The sequence below is a fragment of the Salmo salar genome, chromosome ssa09, assembly GCF_905237065.1.
Source record: "Salmo salar chromosome ssa09, Ssal_v3.1, whole genome shotgun sequence".
NCBI classification, from domain to species: domain Eukaryota; kingdom Metazoa; phylum Chordata; class Actinopteri; order Salmoniformes; family Salmonidae; genus Salmo; species Salmo salar.
In genome coordinates, this window is record NC_059450.1 from 145,532,952 (window position 1) to 145,543,843 (window position 10,892).

General features: G+C 38.2%; 2 protein-coding genes across 2 annotated transcripts; both read left to right on the forward strand.

Moving 5' to 3' along the window:
• The first annotated feature begins 3,277 nt into the window (after positions 1-3,277).
• On the forward strand, positions 3,278-4,973 carry LOC106613198 (putative gustatory receptor clone PTE01). The gene is made up of 2 exons (XM_014215226.2): positions 3,278-3,334; positions 3,419-4,973. The coding sequence occupies exon 2, from the start codon at positions 3,447-3,449 to the stop codon at positions 4,380-4,382; it is 936 nt and encodes a 311-aa protein (XP_014070701.1). The 5' UTR covers positions 3,278-3,334; positions 3,419-3,446; the 3' UTR covers positions 4,383-4,973.
• Positions 4,974-6,421: 1,448 nt separating this feature from the next.
• LOC106613197 (olfactory receptor 52J3) lies at positions 6,422-8,239 on the forward strand. Its single transcript, XM_014215224.2, has 2 exons — positions 6,422-6,523; positions 6,846-8,239. Exon 2 carries the CDS (start codon positions 6,853-6,855, stop codon positions 7,804-7,806), a length of 954 nt encoding a protein of 317 aa, XP_014070699.1. The 5' UTR covers positions 6,422-6,523; positions 6,846-6,852; the 3' UTR covers positions 7,807-8,239.
• Positions 8,240-10,892: the final 2,653 nt, after the last annotated feature.

Genomic DNA, 10,892 nt, shown 5'->3' on the forward strand with positions numbered 1-10,892 from the left:
CCTCAGGATCCTACAGTATTCCTCCAGTCATGAGAGAGGTTCTGGTGGCCTGACCCTAATCCTTCATCCTCTAACAATGACCAGAGCTTGATTCAATTAATGAACCACCTCCCTGTCCAATAGGGCTCTCTCTCCTGGGTGGGATGATTAACTTATCCCTTCTGACCATTCCCCAGTTCTATACGCCACTTTGGTAAAGAGGCCCGCTTGTCTCCACTGCAATCCCATCGGTCAGTGTCCACGTATTCCCTTATCCCCTCTAGTTTTAATAGATACTTAGTAAATGTTTCTCTCTGCGGACATCCTGACACATCAGAACGGAAGGGGTAATAGAGATGAGCAGATATTCAATATTCACTTCTAACCTATGATTAATATCTGTTCTGAAGGAGCATCAACATGGATACTATGGTTACAGCATGCCTGGGCTACAGGCATGGATAATTAAATAAGACAGTGTTATGATTAGGAGATACATTTCTCTCTATTGAAATGCATTGACATTTGAGATATCATCTATATGATTTATCTAATCAAAATATGTGTAATAATACCAAACCATAAGGCAGAGGCTTAACTTGAACGTGGTGCCTCAGTGGTATTTTTTATCAACATGCTTCATTAGCGAGAGATGAAGACTCCAATAACTATAACTGGCAAGAGGTTTCTGAAGTCCCAATGGATTAATTACAACAAGAGACAGTTAATGAGACATCATTTAATCAGCTCTCTACGGTGCTCATTAATACATGTTTTTTACACCAAGATGACACAGTCTCTTCTAACTGATGTAATCATGGAATTAAGTAGCCACAGTGAACTGTATTAGATGAATAATGGTCAAAACATGGAATACAAGAATGGGGCCTTTATAAGACAGTGAAAGTTAAAAAGAGACATCCTGACTTGTAACAGAGAGTATTATAATTATAAAACATGTATCAATAACTTGTTTTTAGATATCAGTGATATTTGAAAATAAACTATGTGTTCCTCTATTAGATATTGTATATGTACAGGAAAGGGGAGGGGCAGTGATGGTAAGGCATCTGAATGAGACATGAGCTCCTCTACAGGTAACAAAACATTGGGGTGGTCTCTGTTCATATTGATCATTTGACAGAGATGCCCGCCGAAAGCAAGACACACGTCAATCTCACCAGAGAACGCATCCGAGTGAGAGAAACAGCACCCCTGTATGTGTAGCCAATGTATCGGATGCTGTCTGGTCAAAAGGAGCATGACTTGACTTTCTCTGGTGAGATAGATTCAGCTACTTGCAAATTGAAGGACATTTTTGAGACAAGAACGATGAATAGATTTTTTAATATTTTCCATTGGCACCCATGAATATACACCACTGTGTAGGCAAATCGTTGAATGACATCACACTGTCTCCTACCATTCATCAAAATGGTGGGTGCACAGTGCACTGTTTGGAAGCTGGAATGATTTGGAGTGGACCAACGTGTGCAGGTAGCCTACTTTTTTAAATGATTTGTTTGACAATCAGATGACAACATCGTGACTGATTGTGTTCATGCCACATAAAAAAATACGTCAATTGACATGTTTTTATTTTTTTTATTTAACCTTTATTTAACTAGGCAAGTCAGTTAAGAACAAATTCTTATTTACAATGATGGCCTAGGCATCTGCCTTGTTCACGTGATTTTTACCTTGTCAGCTCTGGGAATCAGTCTAGCAACTTTACCGTTACTGGCCCAACCACTAGGCTACCTGCCGTTTTTTTATTGACATGTCTTTACTATTAGGCCCATACATTTTTATTTATGAATTGTTTTATTTCACCCTTATTTTACCAGGTAAGTTGACTGAGAACAGACTCTCATGTACAGCAACAACCTGGGAAGAGTTACAGGGGAGAGGAGGGGGATAACTGAGCCAATTGTAAGCTGGGGATGATTAGGCCCATACATATTTTTTATTGACATGTCTTTACTATTAGGCCAATATATATATATTTTTTATTGACATGTCTTTACTATTAGGCACATATTTTTTTTTTTAATTGACATGTCTTTACTATTAGTCCAAAATATATATTTCTTTATTGACATGTCTTTACTATTAGGCCCTTACATTTTTTTTAATTGGGATGTCTTTACTATTAGGCCCAACATTTTGTTTAATTGACATGTCTTTACTATCAGGTCCATATATTTTTGTTTAATTGACATGTCTTTACTATTAGGCCTATAAAAAATGTGTGAGTGTGTACCCATTAGAGGCGCTCCTGAATGTCATGGTATAAGTTTCACTTTGAGTGAATTGTACTGTAAAAAAGTAAATGTTACTGTAATCGTAAGGAATGAATGAATCAATTAATGAGTGAATAAATCAATTCATTAATGAATGAATAAATGAATGGATGAATTAATGAAATTCATTGAGGGGAGCTAGGTTCTGTGTTTCACAGTTTACAGTTGATAATACCAGTGGTGTAAAATACTTAAGTAAAAATACTTTAAAGTGCTACTTAAGTTTTCTAAGGGTATTTTAAGAGTATATTTTTTACAACTTTTTCACTACATTTCTAATGAAAATATGTACTTTTTACTCCCATACATTTTCCCTGACACCCAAAAGTACTCATTACATTTCGAATGCTTAGGCAGGACAGCCACATCCCCAAATTCACACACCTATCAATATAAAGCAACGTCATCCCTACTGCCTCTGATCTGATGGACACACTAAAAACAAATACTGTGTTTGTAAATGATGTCTGAGTGTTGCAGTGTGTCCGTCTGCCTGTAAAATGTTTTTGTTGTGCCGTCTGGTTTGCTTAATTAAAGGATTTTGATGTACGGTATAGAATTTACTTTTACTTTTGACTTTTACTCAAGTATGACAATTGAGTACTTTCCCCCCCACTCTACTTAAATACATTTTAAACCAGATAGTTTTAGATTTTTACTCAAATACTAATTTACTGGGTGACTTTCACTTTTAATTGAATAATTTCTCATGAAGGTATCTTTACTCATACTCAAGTATGAATGTTGAGCACCTTTTTCACTACTGGATAATACAAAAAAGATTGTATAAATCACGTGCATGAGCACTGCCGATCTCTTCGCCTGGATAGAATTGCGTCCCCAGCCTAGCTACAATGAAAATGAATGGGCAACCATGGAGCCGCTTCCTGTCTGTAAATCAAAGCTCCACTATCTCATGGGATTCTAAGACTGTCATAGCAGTCAGAAGGAAGCAATAAAAGAACGCTTCAAAGTCCAATACGTACAAAGCAGCGCTCCAACCTGGAGGCACTTACATCTTCTCAAGATTCATGCTGTGCTGTTCGTGGAAGGTGATGCATTGTATTGTATATTAAACATGTAGCCAATTTCATGTACATAGTTCTTAGACTCATTGTCAACATTGTTCTCTCTAGGTTTCCAGCACCACTCTGGTGAGCTCTGATGGATAACGTATCCTTCAGCGTCAGCTATAAGTTAACTCTGGACCCATTTTATATTCCACCTGGTGGAAAGTATCCCATCTTTTTCCTGGGCATTGCTATCTATTCATTTGGTGTGTTCTGCAACCTGACCTTACTGTCTGTCATCGTCATGCAAAGGAACCTTCACAAACCCATGTATTTTATTCTCTTCAATCTTCCTCTCAACGATCTGATAGGAATCACTGCAATGCTCCCAAAGGTGCTGTCAGACATTGTGACTGAGACAAACACGGTCTTTTACCCTCTATGTGTTATTCAGGGGTTTTTGCTCCACATGTACGGAGGTGCGGTTCTCTTTATTCTTGCGGCTATGGCCTTTGATCGTTATGTTGCCATCTGCCAGCCGTTGAGGTACAGTACTATTATGACACCCAGGAATGTGGCGCTCATTATTTTACTGGTTTGGGGTCTTGACCTCCTCTTGATCCTACTGCTGTTCTCTCTGCAGATAAAGCTGCCCCGGTGTAGATCCTCCATAATGAATGTGTTTTGTGATAACCCCTCCCTTCTTAAACTCACCTGTGGTAATACTACACTGAATAATGTCATAGGACTGTTTAACACAGCAGTCATGCAGATTATAAGTGTATCCATTCAGATTTTTTCCTATGTGAAGATTCTGATCACTTGCTTGGTTACAAGAAAGTCAGAAGCTAAGAGTAAGGCTTTGAACACCTGTGTGGCACAGTTGGTCATATTCTTCATATTTGAGGTTGTAGGAACCTTCACAATTGTATCACACAGATTCAAGAATGTCTCAGCTGACTTGCAAAAGATTATGGGCATGCTCATCTTTCTAGTATCTCCACTTATGAATCCAATTGTATACGGGCTGAATGCAAGTGAAATACGAATCACCCTACTGAAAGTATTTCTCAACAAAGTATCAGTCTGAACCAATTATTAACATGGTGTGTGATGATGGTTTACAGTCACAGTTAGGCCAGATGTGGGGCAGTGTATTGTTTCTCCACAGAACACATGATAGGAATAGTTACGTACTACTGCCTATTGGTAGTTCATCACTATATCTGTGCTTTGTATTGCTAAGCAATGCACATTATACGCTTGGTGGTTCGAGCCCTGAATGCTGATATACCATGGCTGAGGGTCGTGTTATATCAAACCGTATACCACGGGTGTGACAAAATATTTATTCTTACTGCTCTGATTACGTTGGTAACCAGTTTATAATAGCAACAAGGCACCTCGGGGGTTTGTGGTATATTGGCAATCAAATCAAATGTTATTGGTCACATACACGTGTTTAGCAGATGTTATTGCAGGTGTAGCGAAATGCAATATACTACGGCTAAGGGCTGTATCCGGGCACTCCGCGTTGCGTCGTGTGTGATATATTGGCCATGTGTGATATATTGGCCATACACCACACCCCTTCTGGCCTTATTGCTGAAGTATACCATAGCTTCAAATCATTCATCAAACTATCATTTCAACCTCATGGACTGGCAGTCCCTGAATCCCCAGCCCCATCTCTCAGTTTACCAAACAAAGTGACTGGCTGTTGAAATTAGAGATTGTGCTTTTAAGTTGTATCCCTTCACCTTATCTTTATTTACATCTCATGGTCTCTTGGTTTTTTTTGTTTGTATTTTTATTTACATTTTTTCAGCTTTAAAAAGCATTTAGACATGTTCCCAGAGGGAAACATACAAAGTTAAACAATAAGGTAAAATATGGGAGGGAACACTTAAAAAAAGATATATGTTAAGGTCCAATCTGTGATTGGTACATCCATTTTTGAACTTTAAACGTAATTAATAATACCCATTGGTTCTTGAAGAATACAGTATAATTATAAATGCCTCATTACCTTAGTTAAAGTGTCGTACCCACATCAGGACCCAACATATACTCTTGTTTCACTCCATTGTAAACAATGTAATTGTAAACAAACACTCATGGTTAAAACTATAACTTTGATATCATGGATGGTCAGTTCTTGCATCTATAGCATGCATGTCTATAAATTTGAGAAAGGTTACAGTTATCCAGACCCTTTTTTAACTCAGTTGGTAAAGCATGGTGTTTGTAACGCCAGCATAGTGGGTTTGATTCCCGGGACCACTCATAGTACATAAAATGTATGAAAGTATGACTATAAGTGGCTTTGGATAACAGCATCTGCAAGTTGGCTGTTTACCAAAACAGTGGTAAGTTGTGACTTTGTTATTGTTTGAGCTGCAGATTTCCCCTTAAAATTAAATAATATAAATACTATTTTTTGCCCTTGATTTGTATAGCACAAGGAGTAATTCTGCTTGTATTTTTCCACATAACATTTTTATTTAATATTTTATTGTTTTCTAAATGTACAATTTATTTTCTACTTTGGACTCAATTCAATCTGTAAAGCTGAAACGTAACAGATTCTGCGATATAAAGGTCAAAGTGAATTTCCAATACAGCCGTCACACTGTATGCAGGCAGCGTTTACTGTGAATGCATTCTCCGCTAAAGCGGAAACATTGCCTTTAATTTTCAATCACACAGTAAAGCTGAACTTCGCTGGTATTGATTGAATAGAGCCCATTGTAATTTTGGGCAATTTTGGAAGTGTTTTAGTTAATATGTGCTGATGTTGTGATTTTACAATAAAGCCTTTTCAAAGGTCATTACTGAATTCAGAAAGAAAGTGACATTTTATTTGTGTTAACGTTTAAAATATATGTTAATACTGTCCTGTATGTAAAGAATGTGTTCATAGATCACATAGCCAATGTTATACCTACACTGTAATTTACCACAACATGACATCATCATGTATTTAGATACAGTAATTAATACATCAACATGCAATCATCCCAACAACCAATGACATAGTCTTGAGTTACGTCAGAATGTGTGAGTGGTTCTCTGGGATTACAATCACATCAATCTGTTTCCTTTAAATAACTCACTACTGCACAACGAGTTAGGGCAATATTTCTGCTAGTGCCGCAGCTCCAACTAGTTCAGAAAGAATGGCAACATAGTTTGCTCTTAGACAAAACGTGACAGACAGGTAAACCTCAGGTAAGCTATACCACTCATCTGAATAACATTCCGTATACTTACATACACATTGCTTTAATGCAGAGTACATGTTAAGATAAAGACAATATATGTTTACAATTATAAACTACAATATGATTACATTTCAATTCACCATCTACAATGACTGAATATAACCAATCTGATAATTCAGTAAATATGTTACTAAGAACCTTACATTAAGCTAGGCTGGAGCTAACTAGCTTTAAATACATTTTTGCTAGTATTGAGTCAGATTTGAATACCAATTAGTTTAATAGTACTTTAAAATGTGTACATTAGATTTGCTTTTCTTCCTTTACAGGTATTTGATGATGTCGGTCCAGACTCTTAATCAAACAGTCAGTTACCACTTGCAGATTGCCAGTTTTGACATCCCTTCCCCAATGACCTACCCTGTGTTCATCATGGGTCTCCTGCTCTATCTGTTCTCTATTTTCTGTAACCTGACCATCATGCTGTTGATCATCACACAGCGGACTCTTCACAAGCCCATGTTTTACATCCTCTTCAGTCTCCCCCTGAATGACCTGGTAGGAATCAGCTCTATGCTACCCAGGGTGTTGTCAGACATCGTGACTCAGACTCACTCTGTGTACTACCCCACATGTGTTTTTCAAGCTTTTCTTTGCCACATGTACGGGGGTGGTGTGCTTTTTGTACTTGCAGCGATGTCAATTGATAGATATTTTGCCATTTGCAAACCACTGCAATACCCCTCGATCATGACACCTTTTACACTATGTGTTATTATATCAGCTGCTTGGGGCCTGGACATGGCCATGATACTGACCCTGTTTGCTCTTCAGTCCCGAGTTAAGAGGTGCAAGGCTTACATACAAAATATCTACTGTGACAACCCCTCTCTACTTCGCCTCTCATGTGGAGAAGATCTCACAGCTAACAACATTTATGGTTTGGCTATGACAGCGCTTATGCAGATTATCAGTGTTGGTATTCAGCTATTTTCCTATATTAACATTCTTGTAATATGCATAATTAATCGACAATCTGACACCAAGAGCAAGGCTGTAAACACCTGTGTTGCTCAGCTAGTGACATTTCTCCTTTTTGAACTTACTTCCACCTTTGTAATACTGTCATATCGCTTTCAGAACATACCTCATAATGCACAGAAACTGTGCGGTATGATGATCTATCTGCTCCTACCAATTATTAATCCAATTATATATGGGATGAAAACAAAGGACATCAGATCAGCATTTTTCATGGTGGTGAGGAAGAAAAAGATAGCGTTCAAGTGAACATTTCATGAATGTCAGCTCCACACTGGTTGCCTGTGTGTCTTAGGGCTCATGCGTATATCTCCGCTAATCAAATGGAAAATGAATCTGTTTTGGGGCAACATCGACTCTGCTCATGTAGTGTAGGCCGATCAATACCCTGTCATAGTAAAACACCTAACATTTGTTCAATACAATTCTTCCTTCACTTGTTTTCAGAATACCATTCAATCGCATTTTGTAAACTGGACATGTTAGGCAGTGGCCTTTTTAAAGGTTTGTTTTACTCATGTATTTTATGTGATATTTTAATATATGCATAAAGTTGTTTCATATAAATTGATATATTGCAAGGTGACCTCAGCGTGGAAAATTCTGTCATATTAATGAGTAGTCCTGCAATTTCCCAAGCCACCCAGACTGAACCACTTGGTGCTGTGTTATATTGTTCAATCAGCCAAGAAACCCTATGACACATTATCAATAAGTGTCATTAGGAATGTGAATGTGATTACGAATTATTAAATTGAATATGAACTGCATCAGTCTATGAAATCCTCTTTTGTCTGTGGACTCGAGCAGACTATGAGACAGCTATACGTGTAATTGGTAATCTTACCCAGTCCCAATGATTTAACTAAGGCCTTTAGACAGCTTTATGGTTTATGACGTAAAGGCCCAGTGCAGTCAAAAATGTGATTTTTCTGTGTTTTATATATATTACCACACTTAATACTGTGAAATTGTGAACATTATGGCAATGCCCTTTTAGTGTAAGAGCTGTTTGAAAACATTTCAGCCTGTTTTGGTGGGATGGCGTTTTGTTCACCAGGCAGTAAATTCGTTAATAGACCAATAAGAAATAGTTGCAAACATCTCTGCCAATAACAGCTAATTTTCAGTTTTTCCCTCCCCACTAAGAAGACTCAGTCCTAGCAAAATTCTTGATTGAGAAATTGCTCTTTGCTATTTTTGTTTCTTTTTGACCATTTTAATTGAAAACAAACAAAACATGGTACTTAATAGCTACCCATGTATGATTTGATATTGAGATAAAAACAGCTGCATTGGACCTTTAAGTAAGGCATTCGGAAGGCCTTGTGGTTGTGTACTGTTCGGTTAGGAGGTGTGACTGTTAGGGGGCAGGTGTGACTACAGCTGTACTCCACAACCGGGACAGCAGCACCTTTTGTCTCTCTGTCACAGTTTACCTGTCTTCCGGGGCTGTATCTATAATCACCACAGTACTTTGAGCTTAGACAGTCTGAGCTTGGTCTACCGATATGCATACTGGTTTCACTCACATTGGGCTGTTTTAAAAGGATAGTTCAGACAAATTTCAAGTGTACAGATAACTGGCAAGTATATAGATTATGAAAGTCAGCAACCGAAAATGTGGCTTAGTTTACCTACTCACAACATATCATTATCATCATTGAATGCCAAACAATGGGAGGGGTAGAACCAGTGCTTGACTTTGACTGAAATAGGTGCCGGTGCTCATTTTGGGTGTTGGTACTGTTTATATTTAGGTGCAGGAACTCCACAATACTTTTGAGCTAATATTCTATAATAGGAACAGGAGATCAAGCAGTAGAACATGTGTAGCACTAACGTAAAACTGCAAAAAATGTTGGAAAGAAAATAACTTTATGTCCTGAGTACAAAGTGTTATGTTTGGGGAATATTCAACACATCACTAAGTACCACTCTTCGTATTAACAAGCATGGTGGTGGCTGCATCATGTTTAGGGTATGCTTGTCATCAGCAAGGACTAAGGAGTTTTTTTAATGATAGAAATAAACTGATTAGAGCTAAGCACAGGCAAAATCCTAGAGGAAAACCTGGTTCAGTCTGCTTTCCAACAGACACGGGGAAATTCACCTTTCAGCAGGACAATAACCTAAAACACAAGGCCAAATATAAACTGGAGCTGCTTACCAAGAGGACATTGAATGTTCATGAGTGGCCTAGTTACAGTTTTGACTTAAATCGTCTATCAAATCTATGGCAGGACATAAAAATGGCTGTCTAGCAATGATCAACAACCAACTTAAAAAAGGTTGAATTTAAAAAAGAATAATGTGCAAATATTGTACAATCCAGGTGTGTATAGACTTACCCAGAAAGGTGCCAACGCAATAAGACCCAAGGGGGTGTGGTATATGGCCAATATACCATGGCTAAGGTTGTTCTTAGGCACGTGCCTGGACACAGCCCTTAGCTGTGGTATATTGGCTATATATCACAAACCCCTGAGCTGCCTTATCACTATTATAAACTGATTACTGACGTAATTAGAGCAGTAAAAATAATGTTTTGTCATACCAGTGATATATGTTCTGATATACCACGTCTGTCAGCCAATCAGCATTCAGGATTCAAACCACCCAGTTTATAAGATGTCTTGACTTAGGGGGTTGAATACTTATGTAATCATGATATATTAGTGTTTTATTTTTCTTTAATTATTTACACATTTTTCATTTTTCTTCCACTTTGACATTACAGAGTATTTTGTGTAAATCGTTGACAAAAATGTACAGTTAAATCCATTTGAATCCCATCTTGTAAAACAACAACATTTGGAAAAAGTCAATGGGTGTAAATACTTTCTGGAAGCACTGTTAATACTGCAATACAGTTGTTTTAAAATGTTATCATGAACTAGATCAGGATTCCCCAAACTCGGTCCTGAGTGCTACAGCTTTCTTCTCTCAGCTGGTGGTGAGCATCCTGGTGCAGAATAGGTCTATCTCCTACCCTGTATGCTACCCCCAGGCTCTGCTCATCCACCTGTACGGAGCTGGCTCCTTCACTATCCTGACTGCCATGGCTTATGACAGGTATATCGCTATCTGCTGTCCAAGAAAGCGAAGGTAACCTGCCTAAATGACTACCGCCTCGTAGCATTCATGTCTTTAGCCATGAAGTGCTTTGAAAAGCTGGTCATTACTAGCCTCGAGCTAGGGCCATCTCCCGGCTAGCCAAAGAGGTCAACCAGCCAATTATTGGGCTACAATACCTCTTTTGCTAAATGGCCTGGACCCTTTACTGCCGACACGGAGCCACGACGATCCATCACGACTGGTCTGCCGACGTAACC

What these genes read in the sequence shown, in the direction of transcription:
- LOC106613198 (XM_014215226.2), top strand. Translation starts at nt 3,447, where the DNA reads ATGGATAACGTATCCTTCAGCGTCAGCTATAAGTTAACTCTGGACCCA.
- LOC106613197 (XM_014215224.2), top strand. Translation starts at nt 6,853, where the DNA reads ATGATGTCGGTCCAGACTCTTAATCAAACAGTCAGTTACCACTTGCAG.